The 24,901-nt window shown below is 50.9% G+C and overlaps 1 protein-coding gene across 2 annotated transcripts in view; it reads right to left on the bottom strand.

Moving 5' to 3' along the window:
* Positions 1–24,901, bottom strand: part of DOT1L (DOT1 like histone lysine methyltransferase) — a 293,403-nt gene that overhangs the window by 14,067 nt on the left and 254,435 nt on the right. For both annotated transcript variants that reach the window (XM_086947182.1, XM_086947181.1), the window contains exon 27: positions 21,435–22,343. In XM_086947182.1, the coding sequence (XP_086803308.1) occupies positions 21,435–22,343 (909 nt within the window). The remainder of the gene's footprint in view (positions 1–21,434; positions 22,344–24,901) is intronic.

Below are 24,901 nucleotides of genomic sequence, written 5' to 3'. Positions count from 1 at the left end.
GCTCGCGGAGCTGGTACTGCGAGCGAACCGGTGGAATTGCTGGAAGAGGGCTGACAAAACGAAGACTGTATCCATTGCAAACAATATTCAGCACCCACTTGTCCTGGGTAATTTTTCTCCACTCTGCCAAGTAATTTTGTATGCTTCCCCCCCCCACCAGAGCGGGTAACTGACGCGGGGGAAGTAACTCCTCAGGGCTTAGACCCGGCTGGCCCTTGTTCGCCGAGGAGGACTGCTGGCTGCCTTTGCCGTTCGGACGCTTCTGGAAGGGCTGCCGCTGGTATTGCTGCTGCTGGCCAGCTTGACGACCTTGCCCTCGCCTCTAGAAACCGTACCACCTCTGGAAAGGACGGAAGGACTTCTGTTGTTCCTTTGGTTTTTCCAAACCAACAGCCTTCAGCGTCTCTACTTCCGCCTTCATGCGGGCCATTTCCTCATCCGCATGCGTCCCGAAGAGGGTCGATCCAGAGAATGGCAAATTTGCGACCCTCTGTTGCGCCTCTGGCTTAAGAGAGGTAAGGCGTAATCAGCAATGACGTCTCAAGTTGATGCCGTGGCAGTACCTATGAGCAACCAGGAGAGAGGCGTCTGCTGCCGAGCTGATGACTTGATTTGAGACCATCATGCCTTCGTTCAATATCTCCTGGAAGTCTTTTCCCCTATCCCTCGGGAGGAGCACAATAAACTGTTGCAGGGACACCCACAAGGATCGGTCATAGCGACCCAAGTGCGCTGAGGCACTCGCCGCTTTCATCGAGGTGGCAGCCGTACTGCAGACTTTCCGTCCAGCTGAGTCCATCTGACGGCTCTCCTTGTCCGGAGGGACCGTAGACGAAGGGGCAGTCGAATGCTGCTTCTTGGCCGCTGTCACGATTACAGAATCCGGGACAGGATCTGACCTCAAGAACACCGGATCAGAATCCGGGGGCCTGTACTTCTTTTGTAGTCGAGATGGCGCCGACTTCACCGAGGCCGGCATCAGAAACCGCTCCATGGCCGGTTTCTCCAGTCCTGGCAACAAAGGACGAGAGAGATGTCTTTTGTGCAAAGTCTCAAAGATCACAGAGGTAGAAGGAGTGGGTACCGTCAAAGTGATCCCTAACTTCGCTGCCCCCAGCAGCACATCCTGGAATGTCATAATGTCGTCCACAGGCGACACTCTCGTAGGAGTCGAGTCCGGTAACGTGGGAGAATACCTCCGGTCACTGGAAGAGTCGGTGTGACGGGACCGTGACCTTTCCCTCCGATGGCGATGAGGGGAACTTGTCGAGGAGCAACGCTCACTGCGAGAGCGATACCTCCCTCTGGACCTTGAACTAGACCTCCTGGGTCTCGCAGGAACCGCTGGCCTTGAAGGAGGCGGAAGGGGAGGAGTCTGAGCCGAAACCCCAGGTTGTGGTTGTGGAGGCCGGGGAGACTGTGGAGGAGGAGGCGATGAGGCTTCCTAGGAGGCAGTGGCGGAAGAGTAGGAGGCGTAGGAGTCTTGGGCCTAGAGGGCAAATAGGTCCGTGAATAATCAGATTCTGGTGACCTAAGCACTCTCCTCTTCTTACGAGCAGGCCTTGATGAGGATGCTCTGGAGGCAGACCTCTTTGCGGACGAGGGCCGGCGCGACCAGGAACTCGCCGATGAAGATGAGACTAACCACCCTGGCACTGGACGCCGTCCTGGGCCTTGACTGCCTCCTCAATATCGATTTTTATCTCCTCGACGCCGACCTCTTCGACTTCCCTGTTCTCGCCGTCGATCTTCCAGATGTCGACGAACTCCTTGACGTCGAATGTCTTCTCCTGGACGTCGACCATCGCGTCGATGTTGACACCGAATGGTGGTGTCGCCTCGACGGCGAGCGCCTTCGGGATACATCACGACGTCGATGGTGAGTCGACGCCGGTGAAGTCCTCGATGTCAACCTCGTCCAAGGTCTCGACGTCGAACGGCGACGCCGCTTCGACCCAGAGCCCTGGGTCGACGGGGAGCATATGGTGGTCATACCTCTCGACGCCAACGTCGAAGTCATCGACGTCGACCGGGACCAGTGTCTTTTCTTGACCGGAGAGTCCCCCAGAGGCCGATGCACAGGCAGAGGACGATTACAGAGTCCCTCCATGCCCAGAAGTCCCACCTGGTTCTTGGTGTCTCCTCTGCTCCAGACCTTGGAGACGAATCTTCTCCCGGTCACGCAGGGTCCTCCTGTACAAAGAGTGACAGATTTCACAGGAGTCAGGGACATGGGTGGAGGGGAGGCAGGGTATACATACTCTGTGGGGGTCAGACTTTGCCTTCTTCCTACCACACTCAGGGCACTTGTCGAATAAAGCTGGCATTTTCGTCAAAAAGAGGTGGCAAAACTGGCTAAAAAGCACAGCAACTGGAAGAGGAAGACCCCAGACGTCTAGTGAAACACTAAAAAAAACTGGAAAAGTGCCTAAAATTTAAGTAATACCCAAAAAGGTAGAGCTCAATGCTCCAGGGTCCAGCTAGCAGGAGCCGGAAAAAGGAACTGAATGTAAAAGGACTTAGGCTGTGCATTCTGGGACACAGAGGGTCTCTGGAGAGTTCCTTAAAGGCATGGTATCCCTTTTCCAGACACATAATGGCAGCCTATGGGGGCTTGTCTGTCCAACCCTTCCTCTCTATCATTTCAAAGGATTTTTGTGAAGGGGAGTTTCTCTATGTGTGAAACTTGACAAAATGTGTAAATTTTGACATTTGGCAATCCTTTTTCACTTCCAGACAAAGTGCTGGCCAGTGTAGCCTTGTAGTTTTAGGCTGCATTATTTGTCTTTGATTTTCTCTTAAGTGTCTATGCAGGACTGTAGAGGAAGACAACTTAAGAGACTTTCGATTGCTCCGGGGTCCCCGCACATGGGCGGGACTATTCACAAGATTATGACTATACACAGAGATCCCCTACTACAGAAAGTCACTTACCTTACCTCTTTCAAAGCAAAGCCAGACTGACCATGACCTAGGCAGAGGTTTACAATGAAACCCCATGCTTGTAACAACTAATTTGTTCCCTGGTCCATTGTTACTCACAACAAATCAGATTAAGCCAGATCAATGTATGCCTTGCCCAATGAATTAGGCCTAACATGGTCAAATGTTCAACAAGGGGTCTAACTTTTTTAGGTCTTGCCTACTCAGCGCTCAATCACGCTTTGGAGTAACCTCTTGAAATCACTCTTCGCGGAAACTCGTGCATATTCTGCACTGTTTCCAATGAGCGCTTGTGCATGTAAGGTGTTTACCTTGCGGGAGCGAGCAGCGGCGCCATCTGTTTGCAATTATGGCGCCCGGGCTTTGAAAACAGATGGCGCCGCTGCTCGCTCCCGCAAGGTAAACACTGTACATGGACTGAGCCTTAAAGCCGCTCCCCACCATGAGCTTCAAAACGTAGAAGGCGCCAGCGACACGTCTGTCCGCTCTGTCGATTTATTGCCCTCTTATCTCGAGCTAGTGGAGGATGCCTCGAGCTCGGACCTTGTTTTGCTTATTCAGCGCTCACCATGCCCCGCTCCCCCCCGCCCCCCCATAAAACCTTACTTATGGTGCTGTGTCACGGCAGAAAATGTGTTGTCCTGGAGTGCGGCATACCACAGATGAGGGGGTGGCAGCATGCCAGAGGCCTGGGAGCCTTCAAACACCTGGTAAGTGTCAAGCCGAAACACCACAAGACAACTGGTTCTCTTTACCTCAAAAGGCTTTCTGAAGCATTGTATTTGCACGCTCGGTAACACAGATTTAAAATCGTACCTCCCTCATCTTTTCAGCGACAATGTTAACAGTTTATAGAAAGCTGCACTCTGTGTGCTTTCCCTAGAGCTATTAATGGGAGAGCTGAAAAACACGTTGCCAAGCAGATAGGTCGAAAATCAGACAAAGAGCTGCTTCAGCTGAAGAAGTGCTTAAATGATGCTCAGTGGTGGGTACTTTCGGGGTAGTTACAGGCAGTTTGGGGAGAGAGGGTGGTATTAAAAAAAAAAAAAAAAAAAAAAAAAAAAAGGAGGAACACACAGTGCCGAACTGAAAATCAAAATCAGCCGTGGGGCTGTATTCATACCAGCCCTATGAAGCAGAAGACGGCGCCTAGCATGGGGACATGGGGTAAGGATGACCTTGTTTGCATCTCGGGGCACACGGTTTTAGAATAGATGTTTGAAGCAGGGATGATTAATTGGCTACTCGATGTCACTGCCTATTGATCCTTATGTGAGTACAATTCAAATTATATTAGATATGTAATAAGGCGCTTATTCTAATTGTATAAAATTGTACTGTACACGTGGACTCTACATCGACCAGTATTACACTTGCGTGATCGCTAACTAATATATATGTTCCATGCACCCTCTTGGAGGTGTAATTATAGTCAACAGATCCAGCGCAGTAGCAGCCACTGTGCAATTCGGGATGCAGGTACTCATCTAGGTATTATCATGCGATGCACTAGAAAGCAGTCTAGATATCACTGTGATAGGATTAATACATTCAAATGTTCTGAGTTATGCGAAATTGTTGTCTTCACAGACAATATTCCTATTTATACCAATTTCACTAATTTATCACTGGAGACCGAGTACCACTTCACATATTACTAAGGGATTAGTAGTCACCAAAAAATGATCCAACAGTCCACTTTTCTTTGACTTCAGGTTATCTATCGGACGGATGGCCTATGTCCTCATGAGACCTGTTTATTTATTGCAGAGGGTTGAGACAACATTTCAGGGTTGGCCTTGAAAAACCTTCTTAACAAGGATTCAAAGATTTGAGATGGACTATGTTTCTGGACGACTGTTATGACATACCTGGCTTTACATGTGTATCTATTTACACACAAAGCATCTCAACTATGCAAGACCATCGTGACCAGGTTCCCTGGCCCAGCGGTTCTACACATTCAGCTTGCCGACCACTACATAGTCCATAGACTAATACAACATCTGTCCCCATATACACGTGCCTACATATTGTTTCCCATATCGTGCACCTATACAAACATGATTTAACAATATCTGGCCACCAACCATGGATCTAATCCACTGCAATAGGAGTCTCCACATTACCTTGTTTTTTTCCTGACAGGCCCTCAAAAACCCGGCCAAAACATGCTGACCCTTTGACAGAGGAGTCTGCTACATAAACAAGAATTGGCATAGCCAATAGGTCTCGCCTTTGGGACCTTTTAAGTCTTTAGTTATCCAGTACAATATCCTTGGTGCAACATCATCAACTGTTGCATGGCTAAACACTAGAAGGTCCAAAGGAGAGACCTATTGGCCATCCCAATGCTTGGTTTTTTAACCACATCACTGCTGTGGTTATTTTTCCCCTGTGCTGAAAATTGCCAATTTGCTGGTGTCATGACGAGCTCAGCTCGTCATCAGCACAGCTCAACTGTGCCTCATGACGAACTGAGCTCGTCATGAGCATGGAAGGGGTTAAAAAGGTTTGTATAGGCCACCATATGGCAACTATTAGCAATGCTTCAAGATATCGAACATTTGACCAGTGTGACACAACACACAGGCTCACATTTTTCGTTTTTAAACATGGTGTAGAAAGACTTCAGAAGGAGGAGCTGTTTAATCAGCAGGTACTCGCCCATGTATAAATGCGGTTTACTTAGAGAAGATGAAGATTAATTTTAGTGCACACACCTAAAAACGGCAAAAAAGGACTTACAGATCTCAGCCCTATGGCCGCACCCTGCTCAAGTAACAGAAATGTCTCCATTTCGCTCCATCAGTCGAGCTCACACAAGCCATTCAAGGGAATTAAACATAAAAGCTATAGATAAAATGCATGTAGCCGTAGAGCCCTCCAACCCATGACTTTGCCAGTTAAAACTGTGGATGCTGGTTAAGCGGTAACTTTATTCATTTGGAAGCTTTCATGCACTGGCTCCTTCCCAACCTCAAACACCAACAAATGTAGAGCACGACCTGCCTGGAGATGGAGCAATATGTGTCCCTTGGTGCCTGGGTCAACCATCACAGAACAGATTTCTGGACTTCAGCGGCTTGGTTTTCGCTGCCTAAATCTAATGCCATACTTGTGATGTGTTAAAGTCACTGCGTGAGAAAATAGTCCTGTCCAAACTTAAATGAGAGAAACAGCTAGAGTGAACCGTCCCTCACAAGAAAATACGATGAAGTCCCACACCAATATGTGCTTGGCAGCAAGTTGCCAAAGTCCAAAGAAGTGATGTGAAGGTCACATCAAGGTTTAGTTGGCTCTCAACCCTTGGGAGACTACTAAAGGGTCCAAAAATCCAAGGTGGTGAAAATATGTATGCCTTTGTTTACAAATACAAAAGACATGCAAATGATGGACGGAATGCGGAACAAGAAAGTACAGTAAGTAGCATCCTTGTCCAATCTTGTACACTGGCACCAACTCCACAGCTACTTTCCACAGCAAAGCAAAGCTGCTACTTGTGCTGCAGTGGGAAAAGGTGTTTCTGTGAAAGGCCTAAACATGAAGGGAAACTCTGGGGAGGAGGCTATTGGAAGGGCAGGGCATACCTGTTTTCCACAATCTGTATAACTCACTGGTCTGAAGTATGGCCTTCCAGGCCTGTGGAAAAATTGACACGCCCTCCACTGGTCTCAAAGGCCCAACAAGGGAGTAGTAGAGCTCCTTTCCTGCAGTGGCTGGGAAAGAAAGGATGAAGTGGAAGCAACTGAGTTAGTTGTCCCAAGGCCTCTACCCTTTAAGCCTCTACCAAAGCCACAAAACTTCAGAAACACTTGGAATTCTTTCCTTCATGGATGTAGACCTAGATATTGAGGCATGGCACACCCCCCTTTGAAGCGTTCTAAAGCAGTCAGCCTTTACCTTTAACAGTTCGGCACCTTCAAAGGGAAAGTCCATCAAGGTGGTTTTCACTCAGAGGAAAAAATCAGAGATTTGCAGGCTGGCATGTCTGCTGACAGCGAGAGAGTTCCTCATTGTCCTGATAACCAAATCCACTCTATCACCTGCCCTGCAGCAGCTTGGCCATCCACGATCCGGTCTTGGAAATGAGCCTGAAGCTGGCAAAGATTAGTATCAGTACACCCATCATGTCCCCAAGGGCATGCAAATTCCAACCTTGAGCACATGAAGCACTGAGTGACTTCAAAGCCAGGCTCCTGGCAGCAAAGATCTTTTTGGTCCAAGCCTCAATCCTTTTACACTCCCCACCGTTCAGTGTGGTAAGAAAATTTACAGACATTAAGTTGAAGGAAGAAGAGGCCTGAATTACTAGGCTTTCCGGTAAGGGATGTTCCGGCACGAATAATGGATCACCCGGGGCAGGTCTATACCATCTGGAGATTGACTTTTGCATTTAAGGAGTCAAGGGTGGTTTGGTTTAAGCAGCCAGAATACGTTCTCGGAGAGCCTCATTGAATGGCAGCACTGGCTCCAATGTGTGGGAGGAGGGCTGAAGGACTTGGGTCAGAATGTCGGCCTTAGTTTCAACAGTAGGCAAGGACCTCTGGAGGTTTTCCAATGACTCTTGTCGGCACTAAACACCAAAAAAGGACTTTCCGATGGCAGACACAAATACCCAGGAACAAAATCGACAAGCGTGGCTAAAGGGTGTTAGCCACTGAAAAGCACCCCCACCCGTTATCTTCCTTGCAAAGTTAACGCACCCCTTCAGAGGCCTATTAACATATATAACCTATGCTTACAGGAGATTTTAAGGTCCAAAAGTCTGTACATTAATAGCCTTTGCAATTACCCTTAATATTTCGCTATTAAAGCATCATCCTTCTAATGCTATATTGCCATATCACAATTTGTAACCCGAGACAGGCACTAAAGGGCAGAAGAAAGGTGAAAAAACTGTGACCCTCTCTGAAGTTTATTCTTCCAAAATGAATGTAGCAATTTTTTCATGCAACTACAAAAGCAGAAGTTTTACGTAGGGAGTGAGAATATTATATCACATCAAATAATTTTGGGTAAAAGCCCATATGGCTGATTTTCATACATTCAGGACTGGATCAACCCGTACAAGTGTAAGATGATTTGGTTTTCCCTGTAGCGTGCGCATACAGGCCTACTTTGTTTTCTTAACCAAAAAATGCACTTTACAATCTAACAGGACAGATTTTTTTCTTTTCAACAACCATGAACAATGTCCTCTTTAAAGGAAGTAGGGAAATATCTGACAATGCAATCTCTTCTCCACTAAAGAGGGTTAAGGCTAAGTTTGGCAATTTAAACACTGAATATGTAAATGATTTATATGCATTTTAATATCCTGAAAATTAGTCAAGCATTTTTTCGCCAGTATAGAACAATGCCTGATACTCTAATTTAATCTTTACAGACCAAGTAGCCCTAATGTTACAATTAGTAGGAAAATCCCAATTCTATTGCAATATATGACAAAACTGCAAAGTAAAATAGGTCCCTCACTATTAAAGCAGAGGCCTGAAGCACAAGTTACTACTTGTGTAACGATATATCTGTAAGAGACATTAGTTAGTGATAGATTCCTTACCTTAGAATATCCCCAGGCGTCAGACTGGATCCGGAATTTTTTGCGTAGCAGTACCCTTGCACGTCGGTAGGTGTCGTCTGCGGCTCCGCGTCCGTCGTAGGCGCCGTGATGACGTTGTCGGAGTACTTAGATGCCGCCTCCGCGTGCTGACGTCAGTTCTTAGACACAGCTGTTCCGCGCCAGAAACGCAGAGCTATGCTAAAAAACAACACTGGTGCCTTGAAACTAGGGCCCTGAAAGGGGATGACCTTAACCCTAGATATCGGTTCGCAGAACAGGGAGGATGGGTGGGTCGGATAGGAATATATCACTAACTAATGTCTCTTACAGATATATCGTTACACAAGTAGTAACTTGTGCATCTGAAAGAGACACGTTAGTGATAGATTCCTTACCTTAGAATAGATATCCCAGAAATACCAACCCAGGTGGTGGGTCTGCGAACCAATAATCACACCAGAAAGTCCTGGAGGACGGAACGGCCAAAGAAGCCCTCCCTCCGGACTTGGCTGTCCAGGCAATAGTGTCTTGCAAACGTGTGCAGCGAGGCCCACGTAGCTGCCTGGCAAATGTCCTGCAAGGGCACTCCTCGGCCCAAGGCAGTTGTAGTCGCAGTGGCTCGCGTGGAATGAGCCCTGAGTCCTTCTTAGCCAAGGAGTATTAAGCCTGGATACACAAGATGATCCACCGAGAGATGGTCTGCTTGTGCACCACCTTTCCCTTCTTAGCACCCACGTAACGAACGAAGAGTTGTCCATCCACCCGGAACTGGCGTGCGCGATCCAACGTTTTGGGTCCAGATGGTGGAGCCTCTCTCGAGGGATGCGGAGGCGGAAAGAAGGTGGGCAAGGTGATGGATTGCCCGATGTGGAAGGCTGTGACTACCTTGGGCAGGAAAGAGGGCCTTGTCCGCAACACAACCTTGTACGGATGGATCGAAAGGAAAGGAGGTTTACAGGATAGAGCCTGGAGCTCACTCACTCTCCTGGCAGAGGTGATGGCTACCAGGAAGGCAGTCTTCAAAGTAAGAAGGCGGAGAGGACAGTTGTGAAGAGGCTCCAAGGGAGCGCACATCAGAAGAGTAAGAACCAAGTTCAAGTCCCACTGAGGCATCATAAAGGGAACAGGAGGGAACGTATGTGTGATGCCTTTCAAGAATCGATTAACAATAGGGGACTTGAACAAAGAAGGTTGATCAGGCAGCCTCAAAAAGGCTGAAAGAGCAGAAAGGTAGCCCTTGATAGTGCCCAGAGCAGAGCCCTGCTGGGCAATAGAAAGAAGAAAGAGAAGAACCTCAGAAAGAGGGGCAGAGAGAGGATCCACAGCCTTTGCGGTGCACCATGCCACAAATCTGTTCCACCTGCAGGCGTATACCGACTTTGTGGAGGGACGCCTGGCTGCCAGAATGATGTTACAGACTTCAGGAGGCAAGTGAAATGGCCTCAACTGTCGCCGCTCAATCTCCAAGCATGGAGGTGGAGACTGGACAGGTTCGGGTGGAGGACCGTCCCCTGCTGCTGCGACAGAAGGTTCTCCTGAAGAGGCAGACAAACCGGGGGAATCGACTGACATACTGAGTAGCTCGGGATACCAGTACCTTCGTGCCCAGTCCGGAGCCACAAGGATGACTTGTGCCCGGTCGCGCCTAATCTTCTTCTGCCCAGAGTGCTGAAGTGGTATAGGCGGAAATGTGTACAACAGACCGCAACTCCACTCGCGACGAAAAGCGTCTCCGAGCGAGTGCCGCCTTGGAAATTCCAACACACAGAACTGACGACATTGCGCGTTCTCTTCGGTGGCGAATGGATCTAACCAAGGCTCTCCCCACTGCAGAAAGAGACCTTGTGCCACGTCAGAGTTCAGACGCCATTCGTGATCCATCATGCACCGGCGGCTGAGTTCGTCCGCCCTGGTGTTCAGAGAACCTGCCAGGTGTTGAACCACCAGGGTCACGCCCTGATGTTCCAGCCATTGCCAGAGGCGCAGAGCCTCCTGGCAGAGGGTCCACGACCCCACCCACCCTGTTTGTTGCAGTACCACATGGCGGTGGTGTTGTCCGTGAACACCTGCACTACACTCCCCCGGACAGAGGGGAGGAATGCTTTCAGTGCTAGACCAATCGCCCGCAGCTCCAAAAGGTTGATATGGAGCCGGGACTCCGCCGGAGACCAGAGGCCTCTGATCTCCGCCTCTCCCATGTGGCCTCCCCAGCCCTGGAGGGACGCGTCTGTCACAACTACGTGCTCCGATTGGAGAAGGGATCTGCCGCTGACCCAATCGCGGTCCGTGACCCACCACTGCAGCTGTCTCGCAGTGCCCTCCGAGATCAGGACATGGACGGACAGGTTGCCCTGATGCTGGGCCCACTGAAACTTCAGGTCCCACTGCAGAGCCCGCGTCCGCCAACGGGCGTGATGCACCAGAAGGATGCAGGAAGCCATCAGCCCCAGGAGCCGCAGCGTCAACCTGACCGGAACTCGGGATAAAGGCTGAAAGATTGGAATCAGAGCCTGTATATCCCGAACCCGCTGTTCGGGTGGGTAAACCCGAAACTGCGCCGAGTCGAGAACCGCTCCGATGAAAAGGAGCTTCTGAGAGGATCACAGGTGCGACTTCAGCACATTGATGGAGAACCCCAGCTGGTGCAAGAGGTCTGCCGTCGTCTTTATTTGGCTGACGACTGTCTGGGGCGAGCCCGCCTTCAACAACCAGTCGTCTAGGTAGGGGAAGACTGAAACCCCTAACCTGCGCAGATGAGCTGCGACCATCGCCATCACTTTCGCGAACACCCGTGGGGCGCTGGTAAGGCCGAAGGGGAGCACGGTAAACTGAAAGTGCTCATGGCCTTCCGTGAACCGCAAGTAGCGCCGGTGGGCCGGCAGAACAGGGGGGTGGAAATAGGCGTCCTGCAAGTCCAACGCTACCATCCAGTCTCCTGGGTCCAGGGCAGCTAAGACCTGAGCCAGAGTCAGCAATTTGAACTTCTCCTTCCGGAGGAAGCCGTTGACGTTCCGTAGGTCCAAGATAGGGCGTAGGCCCCCTTTGCCCTTCTTGGGTACCAGAAAGTAGTGGGAGTAGTAACCACGTCCTACTTCTGGCCCAGGAACGCGCTCAATGGCCCCCTTGGCCAAGAGGGCCGTAACTTCCTCCTGCAGAAGCCGCAAATGATCCCCCGATACGCGGTGGTGTTTCGTGGCATGGCTTGAGGAGTCGTCTCGAAGGGGAGGGAGTAGCCCCTTCGGAAGATCTGCAGCACCCACCAGTCCTAAGTGACAGTGCGCCAGTGAGAGTGGTGATGGCGAACCCTGCCCCCCACTGGCGTCACATGGGCCGAAAAGCACGGATTAGGAGGGTTTAGACGCGGATGCTGCGGGGGAGGGTGTGGACTGGCATCGCCGTTGTCCCCGACCGCCTCCACGGCGATTTCCACGGGCCGCCACCGCGCTGGATGTTAGTCTGCGGCGTGTGGCTGGCGGCACGTGTGGGGGCGCCCCTTCGCGAAAGGCACCCGTTTGCTGGCGCGGGGCCGAGAGGCACAAGGACTTGGCCGTAGCCCTGGAGTCCTTAAAGCGCTCAAGCGCATGGTCTGCCTTGTCGCCAAAAAGGCGACTGCCATCAAACAGCATGTCCATCAGTGTGTTCTGGACATCGGCCAAAAAGTTGGCGGACCTCAACCAGGCGTGATGTCTAATCGCCATCGTCGTTGCCATTGCTCTACCTTATGAGTCAGTGGTATCCAGCCCACACCTGATAGAATATTTGGCTGCATCCCGGCCCTCCACAAGGGCTTGGCCGAGTTTGTTCCGTACCTCCAACGGACACTCTGGCAGCACTTCCGCAACCGTATCCCACAGAGAGTGGGTGTAGTGGCCCAACAGGCATGCGGTGTTGGAAGACCGCAGTCCCAGACTAAGGGAGAAGATCTTTTTACCGTACTGCTCGTACCTCTTGGAGTCCCTGTCCGGCGGAGCAGACGGGAATGCGGTCTGGGAAGTGGATGCCTGAATGACCAGGCTCTCGGGGTGGGGTGGGAGGAGAGGAAAACTGGGACGCCCGGGGCCGGGCGGTGGCGTCTGGCCATGTTCCTATCTACAGGCGAACCCATAGCGGGCCTAGACCAAGTGCCCAAAAGAACGTCGAACAAGGCCTCATTAAACGGCAGCAGAGGCTCTGTCGGGTATGACTGCGGTTTAAGGACGTCAGTGAGGAGGTTAGTCCTCACGGCCGCGACGGGGAGCTCAAGGTCCAAGGCCTTGGCAGCCCTCATCAACACCACACTGAAGGTTGCCCCCTCCTCCGAAGCCACGGTAGGAGGTGAGACAAAACAAGTGTCTGGTGATGTGTCCAGACCACTGGCATCCCCAAGTCCACCTGTCCAGTCCTCTTGAGACTGACACTCCCTGGTCAGAGGGTCCTCAGACCCCTCCCAATACTCCTAGTCACCCATCCCCTGATAGTCAGGGTCATCAAACGATGAGGCCGGTTCATAGAAGGTAAACTCCCAAAGCGGCGTCGAAAGCGGCGCCGTTCCAACACCGGAGCGAGGGAGGCATCGGGAACTGCGCTGCCCGAGGACGGCGCCAGAGGTGACACCTGACGGACCGACGCCAGGGGGGTCGTAAGGTCCACCGGCGGCGACCCGGATCCCGAAGCGGGTCCCGTGGGGTCCTGCGGCGCCGTGCCCGAAGGCGCCGGCGGCATCGGGACCGAGGGGCCCTGCGGCGCCGGGCCCGAAGACACCGGTGGCGTCGGGGCCGAAGCAATTGACGGTGTCGGGGCCGAAGCCCCCGACCCGCTAGGGGCCCCAGACGGGTCCGCGGGGCGAGCCCGTCGGAGGAGAGAGGGACCTCATGTACATCAGGAAGCGCTCGATCTCCTCCGGGACAGTAGGGTGTGGAGCTGGACGCGGCGCCCGCGACACTTGTCGCGCGAGCGTCGGGGGGAGTCAGAAGAGCGATGACGCCTCTTCGACTTCTTGTGTTTCTTACCTGACAACGACTTCGACCCGGAGGAGTGGTGCCGATTCCGGGAGCTGTGGTGGCTCCGACCCTGCGACCTGTCCCTCGACCTCCCGTGGGACCGGGACCTCTCGCGGCGGGGCAGGTCTTGTCGTCGTGGTCGACGCTGAGACAGAGTAGACAGCGCAGTGCTTAAATCCAGGCATCCCTATGGCACCGATCGGAGTTTTTCGACTTCGAAAAGATGATCAAAAAGATCTAAAAATGTAGTCAAAAAGTGACTAGAAGTACTGCTTTTTCCAGATCTGCGCTTTCTGGCGCGGAAAATAGAAGAACTGACGTCAGCACGCGGAGGCGGCGTCTAAGTACTCCGACGACATCACCACGGTGCCCACGATGCAGACGACGGAGCCGCAGACGACGCCCAAGGGTACTGCTACGCAAAAATATCCGGATCCAGTCTGACGCCTGGGGATATTCTAAGGTAAGGAATCTATCACTAACCTGTCTCGTTCAGATCTAGTCATGTGCAGGCCGTATGCTAAAATAGGGTTATTCTTACCAGCAACTTTGTTTATGGAACAGTGGAACATTTTTTATTCATCTATTCACAAATTCAATTTTGCCAGGTTTGACCCTACTAATCTTTGATCACGCTGCAAAACGCAATCCTTTTCCTTGGTTGGAAACCCCTTATGTTAGCTATCAAAAGTTTGTTTGTTTTTTCAACAATACTGCATGGGTAGGTTTGAGGGAATAAGAAGGTTTCAAATTAAAAATAAAACAAAAAAATAAGACTAGCAAAAAGGAACAATCTAAAGCATTCGTAAAAATAATTGGTATCAGAATCTGAGCAATTGCATCACTGTTGAACAAAAGCATTTATAATTTTCCAGAAAAATCGCACCACCAAAAAGTTCTAAACAAAGCAACAATAACATCTACATTTTGCTGAAGCTCCTTTTTGAATTGAGACGTCTCATTATATACCTTGCATTCCGAAGCCCTGATTTGCAGTGAAACAAATGTGAGGCGGTATGTCTTTTCGACAATAACCCAGTTTGATGCAAATAGAAATGGGTGTGGTATGGTGCGGAAGACCTGCGTAGTCCTGTGCTACCATTTATTTCATCCGATTTAAACAATCGTGTTATGCAAGTAAAGGATCATAGTACCTCCAGGATAATTATAGAACAATCAAGTAAAGAAAAGCATACTGGTCATGGGCTAAAAGGAGTAGTTTCTTACCTGTAACTCCAGTTCTGTAGTAGGGGTATCTCTGTTATAGTCATAATCTAGTGAATAGTCCCGCCCATGTGCGTGGACACCGGAGCCATCAAAAATAATCTCTTAAGCGGTCTTCATTGCAGTCCTGCATAGACACTTAAGAGAAAATTAAAGACAATAATGCAGCCTGTACCTACAAGGCTACACTGTCCAGTACTTCAACTAGAAATGCCAAGGATATTCCCAACACATTTAACACAATCTGTCAAGTTTCCCCCTTTTAGAGAAACTTTCCTCCCCTCACCAAGTCCTTGAAATGATAGAGAGGAAGGAATGGACAGACAAGCCACCATAGGCTGCCATCATGTGTCTGGAAAAGGGATACCGTGCCTTTAAGGAACTCTCTAGAGACCCTCGGTATCCCAGCATGCACAGCCCACTCCTTTACCTTTCAGTTCGTTTTGAAGGTGTATAAAGCAAGGCCTGTAGCATACATCACAGTACCATTTTCTCCACCGGGGAGGAGGGCGGGCGCTTAGGACTATAACAGAGATACCCCTACTACAGAACTGGAGTTACAGGTAAGAAACTACTCCTTCTGTAGTAGTGGATCTCTGTATATAGTCATAATCTAGTGAATAGAATGGCAAGCCCATCTCAACAACAAACCGGCGGTGGAGAAAAAGATAACACCACTACTGTGCAAACACATTTCTTAACGAAGCCTGCCCAACCTGCCCATCTGCTCGGGCATCAGAGTCCAGACAGTAATACTTAGCAAAGGTATGGACTGACTTCCACGTGGCAGCCCTGCAGATCTCTGCAATGGGAACATTACGTAGCAAAGCTGTTGTAGCCGCTTTGCCCCTGGTGGAATGAGCCTTAGGCTTACCCCCTAAGGTCTTATTAGCCTTCTGGTAACATAACTGGATACAGGACACAATCCACCTAGAGATGGACTGTTTGGAAGTGGCAAGACCAGTCCTCGCCGACCCATAATTGACAAACAGTTGATCCAACCTACGAATATCCTTGGTCTTATCCAGATACAATTTCAATATCCTTCTCACATCCAGGGAATGAAGAGACCTTTCTGCTGGACTCTAAGGATTCTGGAAAAACGTAGGTAAAGTTATAGTCTGATTAACATGAAAATCAGAGATCACCTTACGAATGAACCTAGGGTGAGTATGCATCACAACCTTAGCAGCATGAAAAACAGTATAAGGTTCTTGGCAACACAATGCCTGAATTTAACTCACCCTGCCGGCCGATGTAATGGCACGAGGAACGCCGCCTTCCAAGACAGGTGCTGCAGTGAAGCCTTATGAATAGGCTCGAAAGGTTCCTTCATCAGCCTGGACAGTACCACATTCAGTTCCCACAAAGGCGAGGGAAGCCGAACAGGAGGGAACACCTTCTTCAACCCTTCCAAAAATCCTTAATCACAGGAATCTGGAAGAAGGATGCCTACGAAGGGCACTTCCTGCAAGCAGTCAATGCAGCCAGGTAAACCTTAATGGAATGGAAATTAAATCCAGACTGAGCTAGATGCAGAAGGTATGGAAGGATAACATCCTCCTTGCAGGTCGTCGGATAATAGTTGTTAGACATGCACCAGATGCAGAATCTCTTCCACTTGTAAGGATAAGAGGTCCAAGTAGACGGCCTCTTAGCCTCCCTCAATATGTCCATGCAATCCTCAGGAAGATTCAAGTGGCCATATTGCACTATCTCAGGAGCCATGCCGCCAAGCTCAACGATGAGAGGTTGGGGTGTACCATCTGCCCCCTGAACTTCGTGAGAAGGTCCGGCCGACACGGCAGCCGCCGATGAGGCAGGATCGACCGGTGAAGCACATCCGTGAACCGCCACTGCCTGGGCCATTCCGGAGCAATGAGGATCATCCGCGCCCGGGACCGGGCCAGCTTGATGAGCATCAGGGGAATGGGCGGAAAAGCGTACAGAAAGCTGTTCGACCAGCTGATCCATAACGTGTTCCCCAGAGTCCCCGGCTGGTAATACCTCGAGACGAAGTTGCGGCATTTTCTGTTTTCGGCGGTGGCGAACAGATTCACTTCTGGAGTGCCCCACATGGCGAAGATGTCGTCGAGCACCTCGTCGTTTATGAACCACTCGTGGTTTTCGTGAAGCAACCTGCTGAGGGCGTCCACCAGAACATTCTGCACACCTGGCAGATGAATCGCCGTTCTCGTCAGTCCTCTGGCAAACAGCCAGTGCCAGATCGCCTGCGCTTTCTGGGACAGTGCCCGCGATCTCGAACCCCCCTGCTAGTTGAGGTAATACATCGTGGTCGTATTGTCAGTCTGCAGAAGCAAGGAGTTGGCCTGGAAGGACGGATGAAAGGCTTTCAGTGCCAAGTGAACAGCTATGAGTTCCAGGAAATTGATGTGATACGTGGACTCTGCCAGAGACCACGTTCCCTGGATCTGTAGATGGTCTGAATGCGCTCCCCAGCTCAGGAGAGACGCATCCGTCACGATAGTCTGAGTCGGGATGTCCTTGTGGAAAGGAACCCCTCTGAGGAGATTCTCTGCCGAGCACCACCATCTCAGGTACTGTTGGGCGTGAAGAGACAACTGGATCCAATCGTCCCAACACCCTTTCCTCTGGTCTCACTGGTCCTCCAAACATTCCTGTAGCGGCCTCATGTGTAGGCGCGCGTGCGGAGTGAGGAAGATACAAGAGGCCATCGATCCCAGTAGAGAAGACACCGTCCTCACTGTTGTAGATGGAGCAGCTTTGAGAGCCTGAGCCTTCCGAAGGATGGATAGGCGTCTGTCCTCCGAAGGAGACACGCTTGCCGACAGCGTATTGATGGAGGCTCCCAAGTACCGCTGGCACTGTACAGGAATCGGGACAGACTTAGAAGATTTATGAGCAACCCCAGTCGGTTCAGCAGGACGGCCGTCTTGTTGAAGTCCAATTGCGCTTCCTGGAAGGTGGAGGCTTTGATCAACCAATCGTCCAGGTACGGGTAGACAAACACCTTGTTCTTTCTCAGGTGCGCTGCCACCACAGCCATGCATTTCGAAAAAGTCCTGGGTGCAGACTTCAGTCCAAACGGTAGTACGGTGTACTGATAGTGATTGGTGCCGACGAGGAAACGCAGGAACTGCCGATGTTTCTGTGCAATGGGCACATGGAAGTGTGCATCTTGCAGATCTATCGCGCACAGCCAGTCTCCTCTCTGCAGCTGAGGATAGATCTGGTGCAAAGACAATATACTAAACTTTTCCCTGCAAATCCACTTGTTTGCCTATCGCAAATCTAGAATCGGTCTGAACTCGTTCTTGTCCTTCTTCTGTACTAGGAAGAAGCGTGAACAAAGACCCTTTCCCCTTTGAGTCAGAGGGAAGTCTTCTATCGCCCTTTTTCTTAAGAGGGTATCGGCCTCCGCCTGGAGCTCGCGTAGTTGGAACTGCGAGTCAACCGGTGGAATCGCTGGAGGCGTGCTGGTGAAACGAAGACTGTATCCATTGCAAACAATATTCAGCACCCACTTGTCCTGAGTATTGTTTCTCCACTCTGCCAGGTAATGTTGAATGCTTCCCCCCACCGGAGCGGGTAACGGATGAAAGGGATGTAGCACCTCAGGGCCTAGACCCAGCCGGGCCTTTGGTTGCGGCGGAAGACTGTTGACCATCTCGGACCCTCTGGCTCTTTTAGAACGGTTTCCGCTGGAAATGCTACTGGGGAAGGTGTTCCAGGAACTGTTGGAGAACTCCTACAGAGCCCGATTGTAGCGTCCCAACAGTGCTGAGGCACTCGCGGCCTTCATGGAGGTGGAGGCCGTCCCACAAACCTTCCTGCCTGCCTGCCGAATCCATCCAGCGGCTCTCCTTGTCAGGAGGAACTCTCGATGACGGGGAGGTGGCGTGCTGTTTTCTTGCTGCCGTCACAATTACCTAGTCAGGCACGGGATCCAAACGAAGAAAAGCGAGTCAGGAGCCTTATATTTCTTCTGCAGCCTTGAAGGCACCGATCTCGTAGCCGCAGGGGTGAGGAACAGCTCCATGGCAGGTTCCACCAGCCCAGCCACCAAGGGCAGCAACGGGCGAGAACTGCTTCTTGTGCAGAGTCTCGGAAATGACAGAAGTCAATGGCGCGGGCACAGTGAGCGTGATGCCCAGCTTAGTCACCCCTCGCAGCTACACGACCTGGAAGGAGACTATGTCGTCTACTGGAGACACCCTTGTCCGAGGGGAATCAGACAGGGTAGGTGAATAGTCCCTGGCACTGGATGACTCCGTGTGGCGAGACCTCGACTGGTCCCTCCTGTGGCGCCGTGGAGACGGCGACTCCTGGATCTATCCCTCTGTCTAGAGCGAGATCTCGACCTCCACGGCCTCGGACGGTCCATGGGCCGTAGCGGAGGGAGTTGTAGAGGCCGAAACGGGAGCCTAGGTTGTGGCGGCCCGTAGGCGGCGTCAGGAGATGTGGTAATGAGACAGACCTCGGCGGAGATGGTGGCGTAGGAGGAGGAGGACGATGTGGAGGAACAGGTGGTGGAGGAGGCGTCTGGTTACGTGGAGGAGGTTCCTTGGGTAACGGAGGAGGTGTAGGTGACCTCGGCTTGGAGGGAAAAAAGACTTGCGAGTCCTCCGAGCCCAGAGACTCTTCCCTTCTCCTTTTCTTCGCCGGACCTGAAGGGGGGACCGGACCTCGAGGCCGTACCCCTAGTAGCCGAGCGACGGCGCCACCGCAACCGTGTACTCGTGGAAACAGAGGACTCAGTCCTGGCTCTGGATTGTCTCCTGGAGGACGATGCTTTTCTCCTCGACGCTGAGCGCCTTTTCGATGAATGTCATCTCGACGTCGACGATCGCCTTCTCGACGTCGATGATCGCCTTCTCGTCGTCTATGATCGCCTTCTCGTCGCCGATGATCGCCTTCTCGTCGCCGATGATCGCCTTCTCGACGTCTATGATAGTGATCACCTTCTTGACGTCTATGATAGTGATCGCCTTCTTGACGTCTATGATAGTGATCGCCTTCTTGACGTCTATGATAGTGATCGCCTTCTTGACGTCTATGATCGCCTTCTTGACGCCTTCTCAACGAGTCAACGTCGATGGTGAACGGCGGTGACGCCTCGACGGCGAGCGCCTGCTTGAACCCTCTTGACGTCGATGTTGGCTCGACGACGCAGTCCTAGACGTCGACCTCGTCGGAGGCCTCGACATCAATCCCCTCGACCCAGAACCCTGTGGAGATGGGGAGCAGACCGTGGTCATTCCTCTCAACGGCGAGGCTAACGACGCCGACGGAGACCATTGGCGTTTTCTGTCCTTTTACTTACTGGGGAGCCCCCCAGAGGCCGAAGCACAGGCAGAGGAAGAGGTCCCGTCCTGCCCAGACCCGCCTGGACCCTGCTGCTTTCTTTGCTCCAGTCCTTGGAGCCTGATCTTCTGTCTGTCTTTCAGGGTCCTGCTGGAGAATTGCTGGCAAATCTCACAAGTCCCAGGGACATGAGAAGGAGGGAGACACAGGATACACACCCTGTGTGGATCTGATTTTGCCTTTTTCCTGGCACATTCTGGGCATTTATCAAATAAGGCAGGCATATTTGACAAAAAAGGGGCTAAAAGCACCGGAAAACTCCAGCAAAGTGAAGCAGAAGCAAACATAAGTCTAGTGAACACACTCAAACACAAAAATAAAAATTATAATAATATTTTGTGTAAAAATTACACAAAATACCCAAAAAGGGAGAGCTCAATGCTCCAGGGTCCTGCTAGCAGGAGCCAGAAAAAAGAAATGAAAGTAAAAGGAGTGGGCTGTGCATGCTGGGATACAGAGGGTCTCTAGAGAGTTCCTTAAAGGCACGGTATCCCTTTTCCAGACACATAATGGTAGCCTATGGAGGCTTGTCTGTCCATTCCTTCCTCTCTATCATTTCAAGGACTTGGTGAGGGGAGGAAAGTTTCTCTAAAAGGGGGAAACTTGACGGGATTGTGTTAAATGTGCTGGGAATATCCTTGGCATTTCTAGTTGAAGTACTGGACAGTGTAGCCTTGTAGGTACAGGCTGCATTCTTGTCTTTAATTTTCTCTTAAGTGTCTGTGCAGGACTGCAATGAAGACAGCTTAAGAGATTATTTTTTATTGCTCCGGGGTCCACGCACATGGGCTGGACTATTCACTAGATTATGACTATACACAGAGATCCCCTACTACAGAAACTGGAGTACCAATTACTTTCTAAATTATCTTTCTTTTTTAACCAGCTACGGATAAAAAAGCAAAGACTGAATGATGAGGATAAAAAAAAAAAAGTAACTTTGTATCGTTAATTTAAAACATCTAACTTGATAAAACTTTCATTATAATAACCAACATCTTTAGAGATGCAGAAGCATATAGAGAAATGAAGAGTCAAAGCAGTTTGTACTCATTCAGTTTACACGTGGCGCTCCAATACATATTAAGTATACATCTATGCTGAAATGCTAGTGTGAAACTTTGTATTGGTTACATATCTGGTACAATAACATATCAACATACGCTGCATCAAATCTTTAGTCTTGGACCGTTATAAATATTTGTCAAAGGAACTGGGGTCTCTCTTGTGAGAGATCCGCTAGGCTGTACTGTAGTACAGTTACGCAAAGAACTATACAGAATCCAGAGATGGCCTTGCAGTTCTGTAAATGGCTCTCCAGAACGGAACACAAACTGCATCTCCTTCATTTTAAGCAGTAGCAGGAAAGATATGCCTACCTCCAACAGTTCCACCTGTAACCCCAGCGGATGAGAAGTTCCCTATAGGATGGGAATTGGTCAACCGGGTGGCACCTGATGACACGTGGACCAGGCTGGCAGCAGTTGGCATTGAACTGAATAATGACTGCAGCATTGAAGAGTTGGTTTGGAGGGGCACTGGGCCCAGCGAAAACTGAGTACCAGAACCAAACGTGTTGAGGAAGTGCTGATGAGCCTGAAGGGCATTTGCAGAATTCCCTGCAGAGGAGACTGCAGTGGGGAGGCTTTTGCTGTTCAGCAGCCCAGCGGGGGATGCTGCAATGAAGAGGTTGTGGCCATTTCTCAACTCTAGGTCTCGGTCCCTCCCCCTACAGACCTTTCCGTTTTGCTGCTGGGGGCCCTTCTCCAACCAAAGGCCCAACTCGGAAAACTCTTTGCCTTTAGCAAACAATTGACTAAGGTCCTCTCCTTTCATGCCGTTGAGACCCTCCAGCTGACGCTTGCTCAAAAAGGGGTTTGCGTCTAAGAAACTGGAGTCTTTGCCCTTCAGTGTAGGTTGGTCAGCAGTTTTATGGGAATAAGAAGCACCATTAGTGAAGCTATGTAAACTGCCATTGGCCAGTAGCACCCCATTATAAGAAAACCCATTTGTCAAGGTTGGTTTAGGGCTAACCCCATCTGTGCCCGATGAGCTCAGCGGACTGGTTTTCCAGGTGTGGGCAGTCAACTTTGAATCAGCAGCCGGGCTCTCCTCATTACTTGGCCGGTAAACAAAAAGAGCATTCTGGTTCAGTGGTGAGGTGGTTTGTGATGGACTTTCTGGAAGTTTGGTCATGTTGATGTCAGAAATGGGGGAGAACGTGGACTTCCATTTGCTGTTCCCATTCTCAATTACATGCAGGTGCTTCCTGCCTGGTAAACCACCACCTGTTTGAAAAAGAACAATAGTGAGTCATAATGTAAGCAATCAATTACATTAAAAAACAACATTTCTATTACAACTGTGAAAATTACTGTCTGGTATAGCAATTCCCAAATGACAATGTAAACAGAGGGGACAAAGCCATGAAATTGTCAATAGATGTTTAAAAACTTGAAGGTTAACTTAATATTTGAATTCTGAACATTTGTTTCTAGTAAATATTCTTAGTGGCACACTGTGCACCAGCAGAGTACACTAAAGAACAAGTTACTTACCTTCGGTAACGATATATCTGTAAGAAACATTAGTTAGTGTTAGATTCCTTACCTTAGAATATCCCCAGGCGTCAGTCTGGATCCGGAAACTTTTGCGTAGCAGTACCCCTGCGCGTCGGTAGGCGTCGTCTGCAGGCGTCCCCTGCGGCTCCGCGTCCGTCGTCGGCGTCGTGCGCCGTGATGACGTCGCTGGAGTATATAGACGCCGCCTCCGCGCGCTGACGTCAGTTCTTTGTACACAGCATTTCCGCGCCAGAAAACGCAGAGCCATGAGAGAACCAACACTGGTGCCATTTGCAACTAGGGCCCTGAAAGGGATGTCCTTAACCCTAGGTATCAGTTCGCAGAACGGGGAGGATGGGTGGGTTCGGTAAGGAATCTAACACTAACTAATGTTTCTTACAGATATATCGTTACCGAAGGTAAGTAACTTGTTCATCTGAAAAAAAACACGTTAGTGTTAGATTCCTTACCTTAGAATAGATACCCCAGCAATACCAACCCCGGTGGTGGGTCTGCGAACCAATACATTCCTACACCAGAAAGTCCTGGAGGACAGAACGGCCAAAGAAGCCATCCCTCCGGACTTGACTGTCCAGGCAGTAGTGCCTCGCAAAGGTGTGCAGCGAGGCCCACGTAGCCGCCTGGCAAATGTCCTGCAAAGGGACTCCCCGGCCCAGGGCAGTAGTAGCCGCCGTGGCCCGAGTGGAATGGGCCCTCAGCCTAACAGGAGGCTCCTTCCGAGCCAAAGAGTAGCACGCTTTGATGCACAGAACGACCCACCGAGAGATGGTTCGTTTACACACCGCCCGTCCCTTCTTCGCACCCACGTAGCCAACAAACAGTTGGTCATCCACCCGGAACTGGCGTGTGCGATCCATATAAAATGAAAGCGCACGTTTTGGGTCCAGACGATGGAGCCGCTCTTCATCCTTTGAAGGATGCGGAGGCGGGAAGAAGGAAGGGAGAGTGATGGACTGCCCGATGTGAAAAGCAGAAACTACTTTGGGCAGGAAAGAAGGTCTAGTCCTCAGAACCACCTTGTCAGGATGAATGGACAGGAAAGGAGGTTGGACAGAAAGAGCCTGGAGCTCACTCACTCTCCTGGCAGAGGTGATGGCAACCAGGAAAGCCGTCTTCAAAGTCGGGAGACGAAGAGGGCAAGAATGAAGGGGCTCAAAGGGAGCACACATTAGAAAGGTAAGAACCAGTATCAAGTCCCACTGAGGCATCACAAACGGAACAGGTGGATACATGTGTGTGATGCCCTTCAAGAATCTCGCAACAATCGGGGACTTGAACAAAGAAGGCTGATCAGGAAGCCTTAGAAAGGCTGAAAGGTAGCCCTGGGTAGTGCCCAGAGCAGAGCCCTGCTGGGCAAGAGAAAGAAGAAACAGAAGAACCTCGGAAAGAGGGGCAGAAAGAGGATCCACAGCCTTTGCTCTGCACCATGCCACAAATCTGTTCCACCGACAGGCGTATACCGACTTTGTGGAGGGACGCCTGGCTGCCAGAATTACATCACAGACTTCAGGAGGCAAGTCAAATGGCCTCAACTGCCGCCGCTCAATCTCCAAGCATGGAGGTGGAGACTGGACAGGTTCGGGTGGAGGACCGTCCCCTGCTGCTGCGACAGAAGGTCCTCCTGAAGGGGCAGGCGGATCGGGGGACCGACCGACATGCTGAGTAGCTCGGGATACCAGTACCTTCGAGCCCAGTCCGGAGCCACAAGGATAACTTGGGCCCGGTCGCGCCTGATCTTCTTCAGCACTCTGGGCAGAAGTGGTATAGGCGGAAAGGCGTATAACAGACCGCAACTCCACTCGCGCCGAAAGGCGTCGCCGTGCGAGTGCCGTCTTGGAAACTCCAACACGCAGAACTGATGACATTGCGCGTTCTCTTCTGTGGCGAATAGATCTAACCAAGGCTCTCCCCATTGCAGAAAGATGCCTTGCGCCACGTCCGAGTTCAGACGCCATTCGTGATCCATCGAGCACCGATGGCTGAGTTCGTCCGCCCTGGCGTTCAGAGAGCCTGCCAGGTGTTGAACCGTCAAGGTCACGCCCTGACGTTCCAGCCACTGCCAGAGGCGCAGAGCCTCCTGGCAAAGGGTCCACGACCCCACTCCGCCCTGCTTGTTGCAGTACCACATGGCGGTGGTGTTGTCGGTGAACACCTGCACTACACTCCCGTTGACAAAGGGGAGGAATGCCTTCAGTGCTAGACGAAACGCCCGCAGCTCCAACAGGTTGATATGGAGCCGGGACTCCGCCGGAGACCAGATGCCT

Source organism: Lissotriton vulgaris, chromosome 12, assembly GCF_964263255.1.
Source record: "Lissotriton vulgaris chromosome 12, aLisVul1.2, whole genome shotgun sequence".
Classification (NCBI taxonomy): Eukaryota; Metazoa; Chordata; class Amphibia; order Caudata; family Salamandridae; genus Lissotriton; species Lissotriton vulgaris.
The sequence above is the reverse complement of the archived record's forward strand: the minus strand, read 5'-3'. Positions and strand labels throughout refer to the sequence as shown.